The sequence below is a fragment of the Corythoichthys intestinalis genome, chromosome 14 (assembly GCF_030265065.1).
Source record: "Corythoichthys intestinalis isolate RoL2023-P3 chromosome 14, ASM3026506v1, whole genome shotgun sequence".
In the NCBI taxonomy this organism is placed as follows: domain Eukaryota; kingdom Metazoa; phylum Chordata; class Actinopteri; order Syngnathiformes; family Syngnathidae; genus Corythoichthys; species Corythoichthys intestinalis.
This window is the reverse complement of record NC_080408.1, coordinates 14,075,210-14,091,715: the sequence shown is the minus strand read 5'-3', so window position 1 is coordinate 14,091,715 and position 16,506 is coordinate 14,075,210. Positions and strand designations below refer to the sequence as shown.

At 39.9% G+C, this 16,506-nt stretch overlaps 1 protein-coding gene across 4 annotated transcripts in view; it reads left to right on the top strand.

The window, feature by feature from the left end:
- Nucleotides 1-16,506, top strand: part of LOC130929877 (dynein axonemal heavy chain 8-like) — a 156,568-nt gene that overhangs the window by 13,294 nt on the left and 126,768 nt on the right. For 3 of the 4 annotated variants that reach the window (XM_057857488.1, XM_057857489.1, XM_057857487.1), the window contains exons 14-25: nucleotides 2,714-2,790; nucleotides 2,870-2,969; nucleotides 3,044-3,163; nucleotides 3,254-3,389; nucleotides 7,629-7,816; nucleotides 7,915-7,995; nucleotides 8,112-8,228; nucleotides 10,397-10,516; nucleotides 10,607-10,745; nucleotides 12,829-12,917; nucleotides 13,154-13,260; nucleotides 13,350-13,425. In XM_057857488.1, the coding sequence (XP_057713471.1) occupies nucleotides 2,714-2,790; nucleotides 2,870-2,969; nucleotides 3,044-3,163; nucleotides 3,254-3,389; nucleotides 7,629-7,816; nucleotides 7,915-7,995; nucleotides 8,112-8,228; nucleotides 10,397-10,516; nucleotides 10,607-10,745; nucleotides 12,829-12,917; nucleotides 13,154-13,260; nucleotides 13,350-13,425 (1,350 nt within the window). The remainder of the gene's footprint in view (nucleotides 1-2,713; nucleotides 2,791-2,869; nucleotides 2,970-3,043; nucleotides 3,164-3,253; nucleotides 3,390-7,628; nucleotides 7,817-7,914; nucleotides 7,996-8,111; nucleotides 8,229-10,396; nucleotides 10,517-10,606; nucleotides 10,746-12,828; nucleotides 12,918-13,153; nucleotides 13,261-13,349; nucleotides 13,426-16,506) is intronic. The other variant, XM_057857490.1, reaches the window with a different exon arrangement.

The following is a 16,506-nucleotide window of genomic DNA, read 5'->3' as shown; positions in this document are numbered from 1 at the left end:
ATATTTAGCTGGTAACAAGTGAAAGAAGCTGGCCTCGTCTACGGATCATCGGTTAAACAGGGGTGTCCAAACTTTTGCAAGGGGGCCAGATTTGGTGTGGTAAAAATGTGGGGGGCTACCTGGGCTGATTTACGTAGAGCAATACATTTAAAGAAATTTTAGCAAGCCCTTCTGTGTGTCACATTTGCTTTATTATTATTTTTTTTAATTCATAATTTCAACAATCTTGCCTTTGTGGCGTTCTCTTTCGACCCTCGGGCTCTTGTGAAATACTGCTGCTGTGAAATTAAATTAGCTTCAAGTTGCCATAATTTCTCGCTGCGTATCTTCCCTGTAATGTTGCACATGTCAGCGTGTCTTGTTTGGTAAGATTGCGTTACATCGAAGTCTTTGAAAACAGCGACTGTCTTTTTGCAAATGAAGCAGACACAGTTGTTGCGTATTTTATTGAAAAAAGTCCAATATCCACCTATCCTTGAAGCGTCGGCCATCGCAGTCAACTTTTTTTTTTTATTCTCGCCATTTTAGAAAATTGGAAGTAAAGGGTTACACGGGGTAATGTTGCTTAGAGTGCTGCTCTTAAAGTTTTTCAAAGTTTCGTGAGAATAGGCTGAGTTTCTGTGGATGGACAAGATAGTTGTAGATATCAGGGTAGCAGATGTCAGGCAAGACGGCGAAGACAGCGGGTCGAAAAATATCGTTTTAGGCATCCAATATGGATCTGGCGAATGGATAGACTGAAGCTTTTCCACACAATGCCTTTTATGCAACGCATCCAATGAGTTTACAGCGTCTGAAAGCACCTGGAAAGCTTTTCCACACAGTGCCTTTTATGCAACGCATCCAATGAGTTTACAGCGTCTGAAAGCACCGGGGCTTCCATGAATTACACTATAAATTGCATGACAAATTGAAACTATTGAGAATACGGATAAACAATGACGGACAATATGGCGGCCGGATACAGCGACACGTCATTCTGTGACGTTGGTGAGTAAGGTCTATCGGTTTTCATATTTTAATGAGGATGGCATTCAAACAAGTACATAAGGGGAGAAATAAGTAAATGAACGCTCTCCCTAAGGAGACTTAAAGAGCAATTGAAACCAATTTTTACCAAACATTTTAAGTCAGGTGTGTGCCCAATCACTGATGAGTGGTTTAAAGTTGCCCTGCCCACAATAAAGCACACACCTGGTAAGAATTGTCTTGATGAGAAGCATTGTCTGATGTGCACCATGGCTCGGTCAAAAGAGTAGTCTGATGAGCTGTGATCAAGGATTGTTGATTTGTATAAAACTGGGAGAGTATACAAAACCATCACTAAAAGTCTGGATGTTCATCAATCAACAGTTAGAGAAGTTGTCTACAAATGGAGAGGGTTTGGAGTTTGGCACTGTTGCTTTTCTCCCAAGGAGTGTCCACCCACCAAAGATGACGCCAAGAGTTCAGCGCGGAATACTCAGAGAAGTAAAAAAAAGAACCCTACAGTGTCTGCTAAAGACTTACAAAATTCACTGGCACAGTCCATAATCTATGGGCACACATCAACTATATGTAAAATAGAATAGAATAGGTCTTTATGACCAAGAATGGTGTTCATGGGAGGATTCCACGGAGGAAGCCACTGCTGTCTAAAAAAAAACCCATTGTTGCTCGTTTAATGTTCGCAAAAAGGCACTTGGACACTCGACAGACGTTTTGGCAAATTATTTTGTAGACTGATAAAACCAAAGTTGAATTGTTTGGGAGTAACACACGACATCATGTGTGGAGGAAAAATGGAACAGCTCACCAACATCAACACCTCATTCCCACTGTAAAGCATGGTGGTTTGATTTGAGGCTGTTAGCTGCCTCAGGGCCTGGATTACTTCAATCATTAATGGAAGAATACATTCAAAAGGATGTTTAGCAGGAAAACCTGAGGATGCTGTCAGACAGTTGAAGCTAAGAAGAGTATGGACGCTGCAATGATCCAAAACACAGAAGTAAATGAACTTTAGAATCGTTTCAGAAGAACAAAATACACGTTCTGGAGTGGCCAAGTCAAAGTCTAGACTTGAACCCCATTGAGATGCTGTGGCATGACCTAAAGACAGCGATTCATGCCAGACATCCCAGGAAACTGACTGAACTACAAAAATATTAAATGTGATGGTTCACTTACTTATTTTTCCCCCTTCTGTCATTGTTTGCATACTATCCTCATTAAAGTATGAACACCTATGAATGTTTGGGTGGTTTTAGTTAAAGCAGACAGTTTTTTTCATCCGTGTGAGTTTGACAAAGATCAGATCACATTTGATGAGGATTTTATGCAGAAATGTGAGAAATTCCAAAAGGTTCAGATACTTTTTCATACCTCTGTACTTCTATGGCACTGATTAATGCAGAAGTGTACCATTTTGATGCACACTTCTAAAAAATGAAATTTCTCAAATTACCTTTATTAATGTCATTATTATGTGTCACTGATATTCTTTCATGAGAAGAAAAAATGCTAAAATGCCACAAACACCAGGATAACACTAGTAGAGCAAGTGCAAAATTAGATTTCATTGTTTTTATGTTAGTTATTTTTACACTTACAGTATATGACAGTTAAAAAATGATAAAATAAAAAATCAATCACCTTTTAGAAGCTTCATGGTCGATTGTAAGTTCAATGTTATTTTTTGTGACAAAATATTCCTTCTTTCTTTTGTTTACAGGAGCAGCTAAAGGGATTCATGAACTCAAGCTTTGCCAAATTTGACTCGTCCCAGCAGGCTCTCGGCGTAATACAGCGGTGAGTCGAGAGGAGGCGATAGACAGCACTGTTTTAAATTATGCATATTTTCTACACATTTTTGTTGCTGCTGTTCCAGTTTTCAGAAACTAAACATTCCCTGTCTGAAGGTTGAAATGCCCAATGCTTTGGGTACCATTCTCTTGCTCTATGTCTCAGAAGTAGAGGCGGTGTCAAAGGTAATGAACTGCACAACCTTACATTGCCTTAACAGTTTCATGCTTATATCATTTGTTCCAAAATTTTGCCGTAGCTCTTTGAGAAGCAAAACGAGGACCCGCCCTTAGGCAGAAACATACCACCTATCTCCGGGAGGCTTCGCTGGGCCCGACACCTCTATAAGAAAATACACGATCCCATTTCGTACATACGCGTAAGCTAAATTAGTTAAAAAAACAAGAGACAGCCATTTTAGGATGCTTTTGAACAACATTTGCATTATTATTTTTTTTCTTTTTTACAGGAGAATTCTGATGTCCTGACCACCTCTGAGGGACGCTCAGTGGTCAAACTGTACAATCAAACCACAGCCGCATTGCAACGCTTTGAGTCAGACCACCACAAGGCGTGGAAGGCCGAAGTGTCAAAGCTGGATTTTGGTTTGTTCAATGGCTATTGTGTTATGGCAGTGGTTCTCAAACATTTTACAGCATGTACCACCTCAACAAGTATAGGTAGTCCCCGGGTTTACGAACGAGTTCCGTTCCTACGCAGGCGAGGTTGCCCGAATTTCCACGTAAGTCGAAATTAACCCATTAACTACCCCTAAAGACCCCCTAAATCTCAAAATAACTATCCAAAAAGATGTATTTTTACATCAAATTAATACAATTAAGTAAAAAATAAGATACTGCAGTCACCAAAATGGTGGTCGAGACAAAGTTATGCAAATTAAAAAAAAATGACTAAAGACAAAATTGCGGAAGACTTCGGCGTCGTAAAGTCAAAATCACGTAAGTCGGGTACGTCGTAACCCAGGGACTAGATGTACTTGGCTGTCTGACAGCGATAATTGTCCAATCCATTTTGACTTGGAGTGCCTCGCAGTGATTCACCGCTGTCAGGCCTCCCAGTCAAAATGGATTGGAGGTGGGTTGCTCTTAGTGGCACTCAAACGTCATCATTCACTGACAGCCCTTCCAGTTAAAATGGAGTGTACCTCTATTGCCACCAATGGCAACCATTCATTCATCCATTCATTTTCCAAGCCGCTTATCCACCCGAGGGTCACGGGGGTGCTGGAGCCAATCCCAGACAACCATGGGCAGTAGGCGGGTAACACCCTGAATCTGTCAATGGCAACCAATGAGTTAAAATACAGTACGTGTGCAGGGCCAAAATGTTTAGACCATAATGTGATGTGACACAATATAAACAAACAATTCCCATCTATTGTCCCATGTAGGCTACAATACAATACAACTGAGAGTGATATGCCTGCCTGCTAAGCAACAAAACAGTATTACTAAACCTCCTGTGCCTGCCCCCTCCACACCACTGGGGTTATCAAGCCCTCAAACAGTGATGCGCCTAGTTTTTTTCACAGCAAAGTCATTTATAACATCAGTTAAATCCGGTTTTTGAGCAAGCTCACGCTCAATGGAGAGCATGGCTGGTGTGTTAACCGTGCCCTGTGATATGGTGGAGCGTAGGTAGTTTTATTTTCATTTTACTGAAGGCTCGCTCTCCTCCAGCTACAGTCACTGGCAAAGACAAGAAAATGCATATGCGAGTTTGTTCAGCCTCGCGCACCTGCTCCCCACGGACTAACATATATCCCTGATCTCCCATCACCTTCTCTCTTCTCGGCTCAACGCGGTCTTGTCTTACCGCAGCTCAATAGGCTACATGCGGCCAGTGACAGACTCAAATTGGGCTTCGGTCACGGTGATCGCGAAAGTAAACGTTCAGTGTTAGCGGCTGTTGTTCACTTACATACAGTGGGGCAAATAAGTATCTAGTCAACCACTAATTGTGCAAGTTCTCCCACTTGAAAATATTAAAGAGGTCTGTAATTGTCAACATGGGTAAACCTCAACCATGAGGGACAGAATGTGGAAAAAAAACAGAAAATCACAGTGTTTTTGAAGAATTTATTTGCAAATCATGTTGGAAAATAAGTATTTAGTCAATACCAAAAGTTAATCTCAATACTTTGTTATCTACCCTTTGTTGGCAATAACGGAGGCCAAACGTTTTCTGTAACTCAGGGGTCCCCAACCTTTTTTGCACCACAGACTGGTGTTATTTGGGTCTTTTTTTCACGGACCGGTATTCTAACAAATTTTGCAACCCATCAAAAATTGCAACGATGCGGTTCTGCGCATGCGCGTAATGTTAAACATAGCCGCAAAATGCGCAAATGCAGCGATTCCAAAGTAAACACTACAAACTTTCTTGAAAGAAAGGAATATTAACTTATCCTTGATCATGGAAGGACTTGTAGAAAAAGTCTCCTCAGATACATCCTGCCATGTAAGCTGCACACAACAACTTCACACAGCTCTCACCATTGACGACTTCGCCTTGTCGTTAAACATTAATTAAGAAGCCCGCTTCACAAAGATACAATGTTGGAAATTGTAGCAAGGTTTTCAATGCTCTTGTAGCGATGTCAGGATATTCCAGATGCTGTCTCAAATGTACGTTTAATAAGGTCGCCGTTAGTTGCGATCTCTACAAGTTGATCTTACTGTTTCACAGACATGCTCGAATCACTCGGTTTGTTCACAAACGGGTCACGAATCCACTCCTTCGCAGTTAGTGGGTCTTCGAGGTTGTAGGCTCGTCAGATGCCCTTTTCGCCGTAAAAATATCTCCAAAGACGTCTGTTTTCCAGTCATCTTCGCTCGTGTGGGGGCTAATTATTTCCGGGAACAAATGTGCTGCGCCCGCGGCCTAGCAATACGTTATTATCGAGGACAAGCGCACAGATATATTATATACACATACAAGATGTACTGTTAGCAGTCCCATCAATGGATTTCTATGACAACATTCTAATCTATCCCTTAGTATTATATCTAGAGTAGACAGGGATATTGGTGTGTTAAGCAGGGGCACATGGTTAATTCTTCCAGAATGCGGTCGTTATTAAATGATTATTTCTGTGCGGCCCGGTAGCAAATGTGCCGGGCCGCACAGAAATAATCATTTATAATAATCATCTGGCGGCGCATTGTGTTACTGATAGTAGCCTTTGTTACTGTGGTCCCAGCTCTCTGTAGGTCATTCACTAGGTCCTCCTGTGTGGTTCTAGGATTTTTGCTCACCGTTCTTGTTATCATTTTGACGCCACGGGGTGAGATCTTGCATGGAGCCCCAGATCGAGGGAGATTATCAGTGGTTTTGTATGTTTTCCATTTTCTCATAATTGCTCCCACAGTTGATTTCTTTACACCAAGCGTTTTACCTATTGCAGATTCAGTCTTCCCAACCTGGTGCAGGTCTACAATTTTGTCTCTTGTGTCCTTCGACAGCTCTTTGGCCTTGGTCATTGTGGAGTTTGGAGTGTGACTGACTGAGATTGTGGACAGGTGTCTTTTATACCGATAATGAGTTAAAACAGGTGCCATTAATACAGGTAACGAGTGGAGCCTCGTTAGACCTCGTTAGAAGAAATTAGACCTCTTTGACAGCCAGAAATCTTGCTTGTTTGTAGGTGACCAAAAACATTTGTAATTTGGAAATAAATTCTTTAAAAATCAAACAATGTGATTTTCTGTTTTTTTCCACATTCTGTCTCTCGTGGTTGAGGTTTGCCCTTGTTGACAATTACAGGCCTCGCTAATCTTTTCAAGTAGGAGAACTTGCACAATTGGTGGTTGACTAAATACTTATTTGCCCCACTGTACGTAGTGCGCCAGAGCGGGGTCAAACCATTCTCTGCTAAGACAAATATATATTTTAAATATTTTAATATGATAAAGTTTTAAAGTATATATATAGTAGAAAATAATATATAATCAGACAATAATTTAAATAAAGAAGAAATATCTGAATGTGAAGTAAAATAAATTAAGGGTCATTCAGGGCCCACTATTTTCCTGAGGCCTGGGAGAACATACCTATTAGCCCCCCCCGTCGACAGGCTTGCTTTGAATGCTTCAAATACCAAAACATTTTGGACGGTTTCATGCTCCTTACAAAATAACTACACCTGTACACAAAGCAAGGTCCATAAAGATATGAAAGACAGTGTCTGGTCTGGATAAATTTGACTGGTCTCAGTCCTTCCCTGAACCTGATAGAGAACCTTTGGGGATGAATTAGAGCAGAGCCTGAGAGTCAGGCCTTCTCGACCAACATGTGCGACCTCACCAATGACACTCCTCAACTTTGTGCACAGCCTTCCCAGGAGAGTTGAAGCTGTAGTAGCTGCAAAAGGTGGAACATAATATTGAACAATATGGGTTAGGAATGGGATGGCAGTTCATATGTGAGTCAAGGCAGATGAGCTTTTACTTTTGGTAATATTGTGTATTTGAAAAGAAAATGTTCTAAAACAATAGATGTGAATCTTTTGCACTTTCAGCTTAACAATACAACTGAACAAAAGATTGAGTACAACTGGAGGGGGTCTGCATGGCACTGCTGTTACTATTACCACACTTTGAGAACCACTGCGTTACCTAATAGGAGATTGTGGCCACATTCCGACTGACCATATATATTTCTCTGCTTGTTCTCCTGTTTTTAAAGATACTGGTTCAAGATGTAACGTTAAAGTTTAGCTGTGTGTTTGTGTGAAAGGGGTGTGTGTGAGTCAGCAGCCTCTATTGTAAGTGCCAAACAATACATCCGGTAAAATTCTGCATTTTATACATTTTTGTGAATAGCCTTAAATACAACAGTCTTGATCCGCTGCACTGTGACGGGAAAGTATATGGCCAACTTTGATCCCAAAATAATCGAGGCCATTAAGGAAGCCAGCAGTCTGGTGAAGATGGGTCTGGACGTTCCCAAGCAGGCTGTGAAATTTCTCAAGGTACAGGACCAGTTGAAGAATTACCATCATCGCCTGCATGTAGGTCTATTTTCCACCATTCAATATTTCTTTGCTTCACTGGGCATGGAGCAAATAACTCAATAATGCATATTGAACACGTGCGTTTCCCCATGCAGACCATTTTGACAGATTACAAAGAAACTTGTGATAATATACCGCAGGACTTTGTCTACCTGTTGACATCAATGATCACTGAAGTAAGTTCTTTTCTGAATTTATCGAAAAAAACCCCCCGTAGTCTTAGAAGAAATAAAAATGCAGTACTTTTGGAGTTACTCCTTTGTCAGAATTGACATTTGTGTCCAATTAATAGATGGAGTCTCTGCTTCGCTACGGGTCAGTGATGGTCACGTGGTCCTCACTTCTCTTAGAAAACTACTTTGTTAATATTGACAATGCTCTGTCTGAGCTTAAGACAATCTTGAGTAAGGTATGTCTAGTAATTCATGGGCCATTTACATGGTGACGCTTCGACACCAAGACGCAACAATTGTGTTGCGGAATGGCCTCGCCTTAACAGGTGTTGTTAATAACAGCGTTACAGTATCACGGCGCTTCTAACGGTGTTATTTTTTTCAGTAGTGAGTAATAGAGATGCACGATAATTATCGGTCCGATAATAGGAATTATGACGTTATCCCAATAAATCTGATAACATTATCGGCCCAATAATATATATTTTTGGCACGTGTCGGTGGATTGGGATGTATGCGTTTGTTTCCACTCGTTTTGCCAGTATGCAAAGTTTTGTTACAGTTCTAGATGCCGTATTTTTCCATCACTGAGTGGTAAACCTTACAAATGCAATTAGCAGATGTTTTCATTTTACAGTGTTATGTTTACAAGCTCTTGAGAGGCCTTTTGGTTATTGATAGGCTTGCTGTCCTATAATTGCCAGGTTAAGAAAGTGTTTTCATGGACCAAGACCGCAAAAGCCTCCTCTCCTATTACACCAAATGTTTTATCTCCTGACGAAGTGTCACACTTGGACGGAACGGAGCGGACTCACGTGCAGAATTGAGTTCAGTCTTTTATTCAACACACATAATAAGAAGCAGGGACAAACTGAGGGCGCTCCAGAAGGAGGAAATAACAAGCTATTAAATAAAATGATACAAACGAGAAACAAGAGATCCAGGCAAAATGCACTGGAGTTTACAACTACAACAAAGGTGTATGCATGAGGCACAAAATAACAAAGAGCTATGACAAAAATACTATGAACAACTTACTACTTAGAGTATCTTTGCTATGGTCTGGCTTTGGTGGAAACGAAGGACGAAGACACTTTGGCACAAGACTAGGGAGTGACAAACAATTTAAGCACATGAGGAATGGGGCACAGGTGGGAACAATAGGTAATCATAATCAGTGACAGGTGAGACGGCAGGAATGGTGAGTGATTCTTCAAAATAAAGCAGGAAGAGAAAATACCAAGTCATGACAACCCTCACCCAGGCGTGGCACAAAGCACAATACCGGTTGTGTTTGTTTTAGTTCAGTGCTCATTTTTCAGGGGAACACATTGTGAATGATATTGACTGATTGATTGTGATTGACTCAAATTATATTTGTTTGAAAAAATACATATGGCCACTTTATTTGAAGTCAAAACTAGTCTTTGTTTTGTTCATTATAATAAAGTTCATGTCAACATGAAAATTCTGCTGAGGTCAAAGGCAAATCTATGCTGAATCCACCACTTGTATTTTTGACCTACAGGTGTTCAAAAACTCAGGTTAATATACATTTAAAAATTATATATATATGTATATTATCGGTTATCGGTATCGGCCTTGAGGAGCAGGAAGTTATCAATATCGATATCGGTTTCAAAAAATGGATACTGTGCACCCCTAGTGAGTAATCTAAATCTTAATTACTTTCCCATCTTTGCACTGCTGTTACCGTTACTGAGGATGTGAAGGGGCACGTTACTACAGTTTGGTTGAATGAAGCGCAAGTTGCCCTGGAGGGTGCGGAGCAGGAGGGGGGAGGAGATATGGAGGTTGTGAAGCCGTTGCAAACGCAATGATGACTAGGTGGCTTGGAGCGTTAGCATAGCATTTGCATTCTCGTTAGCATTAGCATTCAGTGTGGCGAGCGTCATCTTAAACTCTCTTACAGCATTTGAAAGTTAATGTTTAGATACCGTTACACTCTTATACAGTTGAAATTTAAAAATAAAAAAATTTAAAAAACTTTTTGGCCATTTTCGACCCCAAATGACAAAATCCCCCAAATTTTTGTCAAAATTTGTGATATTGATATCCCATTGAAAACCAAACATGCTCAATGAAACGTTTTGAAGCTTGATAATATTATTCCACTTGTTAGGATAAACACTCAACAGGAAAAAAATGAGACTGAATAGTTTTATATTTGATAATTCAACAGAAACTGCAGGTAGGGTCATTTGTGTTTTTGTTCTTTCTACATACTATGGTCAAAACAGGTTATTTACAGTATACCAACGATGTAAAATAGTGAAAAACAATTCCTGCAGCGTCACCATGTAAATGGCCCCTTAGTTTCAAATTTGTATTGCTGGAGCAGGGTTTAATAAATGACATAAGTCATTGTGCCCACTCTTTTCAGGTGCAAGAAATCTGTAAATTTCACATTGATGATTACCTCAAGGAGATCTCTGAGACCGTTCTTGTTGAACTGCCTGAACATGGCGGCTCTGAAATTCAGCCCCTTGTTGATCTCAATCATGTAAAAGCCACTATTACAATTTGTATTTCATACTGCTGCATTAAAAATAATTTTGAAAGAGATAATTTCAATTCACTTTGTCTTTTGTAGACTCTGTGCAATCATGGGGTCAGGGAACTGAACCTCAAATGCTCCCATATTAAAGAAGCTGTGAATAAGTTGGGAAGAGTGCTCAACTCCATTTACAAGTCCAAACAACCCACAAAGGCCATGGGCGGAATTGGTGCTGGTACGCTCACGTGTTTTTCCTCGTCGTACAGGAAATTCTGTGCAATATTTGTTCACTCTCATTGTGTGTAATCTGTTGCCTGCAATATTTTTCACTCTCATCATGTGCACTTTGTATACTTTGGGGCAAATAAGTATTTAATCAACCACTAATTGTGCAAATTGTCCCACTTGAAAACATTAGAGAGGCCTGTAATTGTCAACATGGGTAAAGCTCAACCATGAGAGACAGAATGGAAAAAAACCCCTGAAAATCACATTGTTTGATTTTTAAAGAATTTATTTGCAAATCATGGTGGAAAATAAGTATTTGGTCAATACCAAAAGTTCATCTCAATACTTTGTTATGTAGCCTTTGTTGGCAATAACGGAGGCCAAACGTTTTCTGTAACTCTTGACAAGCTTTTCACACAATGTTGCTGGTATTTTGGCCCATTCCTTCATGCAGATCTCTTCTAGAGCAGTGATGTTTTGGGGCTGTCGTTGGGCAACACAGACTTTCAACTCCCTCCACAGATTTTCTATGGGGTTGAGATCTGGAGATTGGCTAGGCCACTCCAGGACCTTGAAATGCTTCTTACGAAGCCACTCATTTGTTGCCTTGGCTGTGTGTTTGGGATCATTGTCATGCTGAAAGACCCAGCCACGTCTCATCTTCAATGACCTTGCTGATGGAAGGAGATTTTCACTCAAAATCTCTCGATACATGGCCCTATTCATTCTTTCCTTTACACAGATCAGTCGTCCTGGTCCCTTTGCAGAAAAACAGCCCCAAAGCAAGATGTTTCCACCCCCATGCTTCACAGTGGGTATGGTGTTCTTCGGATGCAATTCAGTATTCTTTTTTTCCTCCAAACACGAGAATTGTGTTTCTACCAAAAAGTTGTATTTTGGTTTCATCTGACCATAACACATTCTGCCAGTCTTCTTCTGGATCATCCAAACGCTCTCTAGCGAACCGCAGACCGGCCTGGACGTGTACTTTCTTCAGCAGGGGGACACGTCTGGCAGTGCAGGATTTGAGTCCCTGGCGGCGCATTGTGTTACTGATAGTAGCCTTTGTTACTGTAGTCCCAGCTCTCTGTAGGTCATTCACTAGGTCCCCCCGTGTGGTTCTGGGATTTTTGCTCACCGTTCTTGTTATCATTTTGACGCCACAGGGTGAGATCTTGCATGGAGCCCAAGATCGAGGGAGATTATCAGTGGTCTTGTATGTCTTCCATTTTCTAATAATTGCTCCAACAGTTGATTTCTTTAAACCAAGTGTTTTACCTATTGCAGATTCAGTCTTCCCAGCCTGGTGCAGGTCTACAATTTTGTCTCTGGTGTCCTTCGACAGCTCTTTGGTTTTGGCCATAGTGGAGTTTGGAGTGTGACTGACTGAGATTGTGGACAGGTGGCTTTTATACCGATAATGAGTTCAAACAGATGCCATTAATACAGGTAACGAGTGGAGCCTCGTTAGACCTCGTTAGAGAAGTTAGACCTCTATGACAGCCAGAAATCTTGCTTGTTTGTAGGTGACCAAATACTCTAATTTGGAAATAAGTCTTTAAAAATCAAACAATGTGATTTTCTGTTTTTTTTTTTCCACATTCTGTCTCTCATGGTTGAGGTTTAGCCATGTAGACAATTACAGTCCTCTCTAATCTTTTCAAGTAGGAGAACTTGCACAATTGGTGGTTGACTAAATACTTATTTGCCCCACAGTACATATGCTTACACACAATTCTGTCTACAAGCTTTTTACAGTTCCTCACCTACCTCTTCACATATTGTATACTAATTTATGCTGCACTCCTTTTTTGCACTTCTATATTAGTTTTTGTATTGTATTTATGCACTGCCAAAGATACTTTAATTCTCACTGTATGTATGTATAGCTCTTGTACATGTGCATAGTGGCAATGAAAAGCTATTCTATTCTATTCTATTCTATTCTATTCTATTCTATTCTATTCTATTCTATTCTATTCTATTCTATTCTATTCTATTCTAGTTTCACTTGATTGTCCACCTCAAATAATTTACCAAGTATGCTCTACCAATGTATACTCATAAAACATTTCAATTCCACATTGTAGGGCAGAAGGATGCCCAGAGGGCCTCTGAACCGGCTGAGGGGGTGACATCGGAGGGCCAAGAAAAGTACAAAGCAACACGTTTCGAAAAGGTTTGTGTGTTCACTAGTGACACATCAATAGTACACTTTTTGATTCATTTGCTGCCATTGACTGTGATTTACTAATGACCAACTAATTTGAATTCACAACGAAAGGATGTTAAGTGCAAAATCAGTGTTATTTATTTTTATTTTTTTTAAATATACGTGCAATGTTTTAAACAAATTTCAATTTCATTGTATTTGTATCAAAAGAAGTATTTAAGCATTAACTGCAAAAATTTCAGGACTTCACAAAACAATATGACACCTTCGGCTCGAGAGTTCTGGACGCATTGGTGGAAGCAACTAAGTTATCCCTGAAGACCGTGGAGAGGCGAATATGTGGCTATGAGTAGGTGTTGTCTTCCCTCTCTATTGCAGTTGTTGACACTGCGTAGATTGTTATTGTATAAAATGTATATGTAATATTTGGACATGTAGTTCTTTCCAGAAGAGAGCTGACTCCGGCTGGGTCCCAATGATGAAATCTGATGTGAAACTGGAGGCACCGAATGTGGTAATTTTATATTTTTATTGATTAAATCTCATGTTGCTAGAATAAGAACCTTGACTATTTTCAAATATTACTTTTTTATAAAGTCTTGCTTGAACCCTATTTTCAAACTGTTTGGAATCAACCAACGCTTTAAAGTTTTCATTTAATCAACTGATTTACAACCCCACCGGTGACTGTTACACTTTATTGTAAAATCCTAAATCTTGTTTTGAAGAGCTAAGTGGAATCCTAATTTTAGACCCCAATGTAGAATAAAAGCCCTCAACATATCTGTTAAAAAATCTTGATTACTTTTTTTTAGGGCTATTTTTTTGTATAAAATTCAACTTAAAAAAAAAAAAAAAAAAAAAATCACATATACTATTTTTGTCAGCAACATTGCATCTGGTTTCCTAAAGTCATGAATACACCTCTGCTAGTTTTTATGCTATGTTTTTGTTCTTTTGTTAGAGAAAACGTGTTGATTACAATGCCTCTTTCCTATTTTATTCCACTAGAGAGCAGTATTTCCTAGGTGAACGTAAGCTTTCAAACGATGTACTATGATTATGTTTCTGAAATGTTCTGCTCATTTTTCATCCAAGGGGATTAGGCACAATATTTATAAAATATGGAGTTCACTATAAAGTGCTCATTTTTTAGGGGCCCATCTAGGAGAAATTTAGACATGTGCTGGCTCCCTAGGTCACTGGAATGTTGGCTTGCATTGTTACCCTACAGCTAGATGTTGGGATTACACTTAATGCGCGGTAAACATGTGTGAAAGAGCCGTACATTCTAATGCCAATAAAACTTTTACACAGTTGCCACTTTTACATGGAGCCAAATATTCCAATTACAATCGGTTTAGACGTTCAAACCGAATAAATGTGTTCCATATAAACACCTCATTCGGAATGAACAGGCCCAAACCGAATGGAATTTCATTCCGATTCACAGGGGTGGAATATTCCTTTTCCCAAACCGATTAGAAGTAAAATTATATCATGTAAACAGGGAAGCGGAATGGTGTCTGGTTGCGTTCTTTCTGCACATGCTCCGTACTGACGTGGTGACGTCACTTGGTGACGTAAGTAACGTCACTTGCAACATGGCTTCCAAGCACAGCGCACCTAATTGGAGTCGGGCGGAAAGTTTATATCCATGAATCCCTCCACCAGCCCACACAACTTTTTAAATGAACGGCGTGTCATTCTGAAGTTTTGTTTCCACTCAAAAAGTTAAAACAGCAGCTGATCTGACGATCGATCTCCATGTTTTGCAACGTGACGCTTTGTTTTGATTAATCTGCGCATGTCAGACGGCAGTTGTCAAACGTCCTTTCGGAATAAAGGCAGACACATGTAAACGCTGGATCGGAATAGATGAAGTGACATGTAAACAGCTGATCTGAAATTTCCATTCGGAATGATTTGAATCGGTATGAATAAAAGTCAGCATGTAAACGTGGCTAGTGACTGAGTGCCATCACAGCTAAAATAAATAATTCAATAAAATCCCAACAGGGCAAAACCAAAGTCTGTTCTCAAAATGGAACACAAATTTTCCTCCAGGTGCCGTAGTCCAGTTCACAATGTCCTTATTCCTTTTCAGCCACCTCTGCTACCTGTGGCCTGTACTATGAAGCCAGTTTTCTGGCTTTTCAGGGTAACCTACGTAATCGAGTTCTTACGGCCCCCCTGAAACTCCTTACATCAGAGTAGGAACTAAAATAATTCTTGGAACTCTAGTTCCTGGTCCCGTCATCGTCCCCCAAACTATTCTAGGAACTGCGGATCGTTCCTACAGTGTGAAAATGGATTATTTAACTACGGTTCCATGGATCCCGAATGACCCCTGGAGGTGAAGGGATCATTCAATTGTCAGGGAATGCGGGAAGGCAGGTGGTGTGGACCCAATTGCAGGGAAACAAAAAGCAGCAAGGCAGGTGGAGGAGAACTCAAAACACGTTTTAATAACAACTGACCAAAAGCACAAAGTACAACCAAAAGGACTGGGGATCAAAAAGGCAATGTTCAAACAGAAACTTACTTAAACGGAGGGACTGGTACACGAGGGCTTGGGCAGGTCTTGACTTTGGCAGACGAAGACATAGACACTGACATAGACAATGACGCAACAAGGGGTGACAAGGAACTGGGTCATTATATACACACGCAGACAAGGGGTAACGAGACGAGGAACAGCTGGGTAACACAGGTGGATGCAGATTGCAGGATACGCTGGGAGAACACACACAGGTGAAATCAATGGGTAATCACAGAGACAAGTCACACTAGGAAAAACCCAACACAAAACCTAACATCAATGCTTTTAGTACTGCCTCTGGCGGTCAGCAGGGATAAAATAGAACCTTCATTTCAAATATTAAATTTGAAACCCCAATTGGAAGCCTTAAAGGGATCCACGGATAGAAAGACTTGCAGTTCTTAAAAGTTAAACGTTATGATGAGTTAAAATAATTTGATATTGAAACCCCTCTTGATTTTTCGGTTTTATACAATTTGTTAGGCCTGAACGATATTGGAAAAAACTATTGTTGCGATTTTTTGGGGGTTTGCGATATATTGCGATATTATATTGCGATATTAAAAAAAAAATATATATATATATATATATATTTTTTTTAAAGAAATTTTCACTAGATGACTTGTATAGCTGTTTGGAAAGACTTTGGATGACTCACCATCACCACAGTGTACAGTGATGCCTCATTTTTCGCGGTCAATGGGGACCAGAACCCGCCGCCATAAGTGAAAAACCGCGAAGTAGCGCACCCCCCATTTTTTTTTTTTTGTGTGTGTGTTTTTTTGTGCTTAATGTATTTATTTAGATTTAGCATTGGAAAGAGATACATATAAGACATGCTTTTTCTCTCTTTTTCCTCCAAAGTGATTTAAAAAATGTATATTAATAAATGATTTTTAAGCACTTCAAATGCCATAATTATTATCAGTTTTAAACGTAACTGTCCAACCAAATCATTTTTGAACAAGAATAAAGTACTGTAGTAGAAAAATGCTTGGCTTTATTAAATGCTTCTGTTTATCTACCTTAACTGTGACTCTTGGAGTGACATGT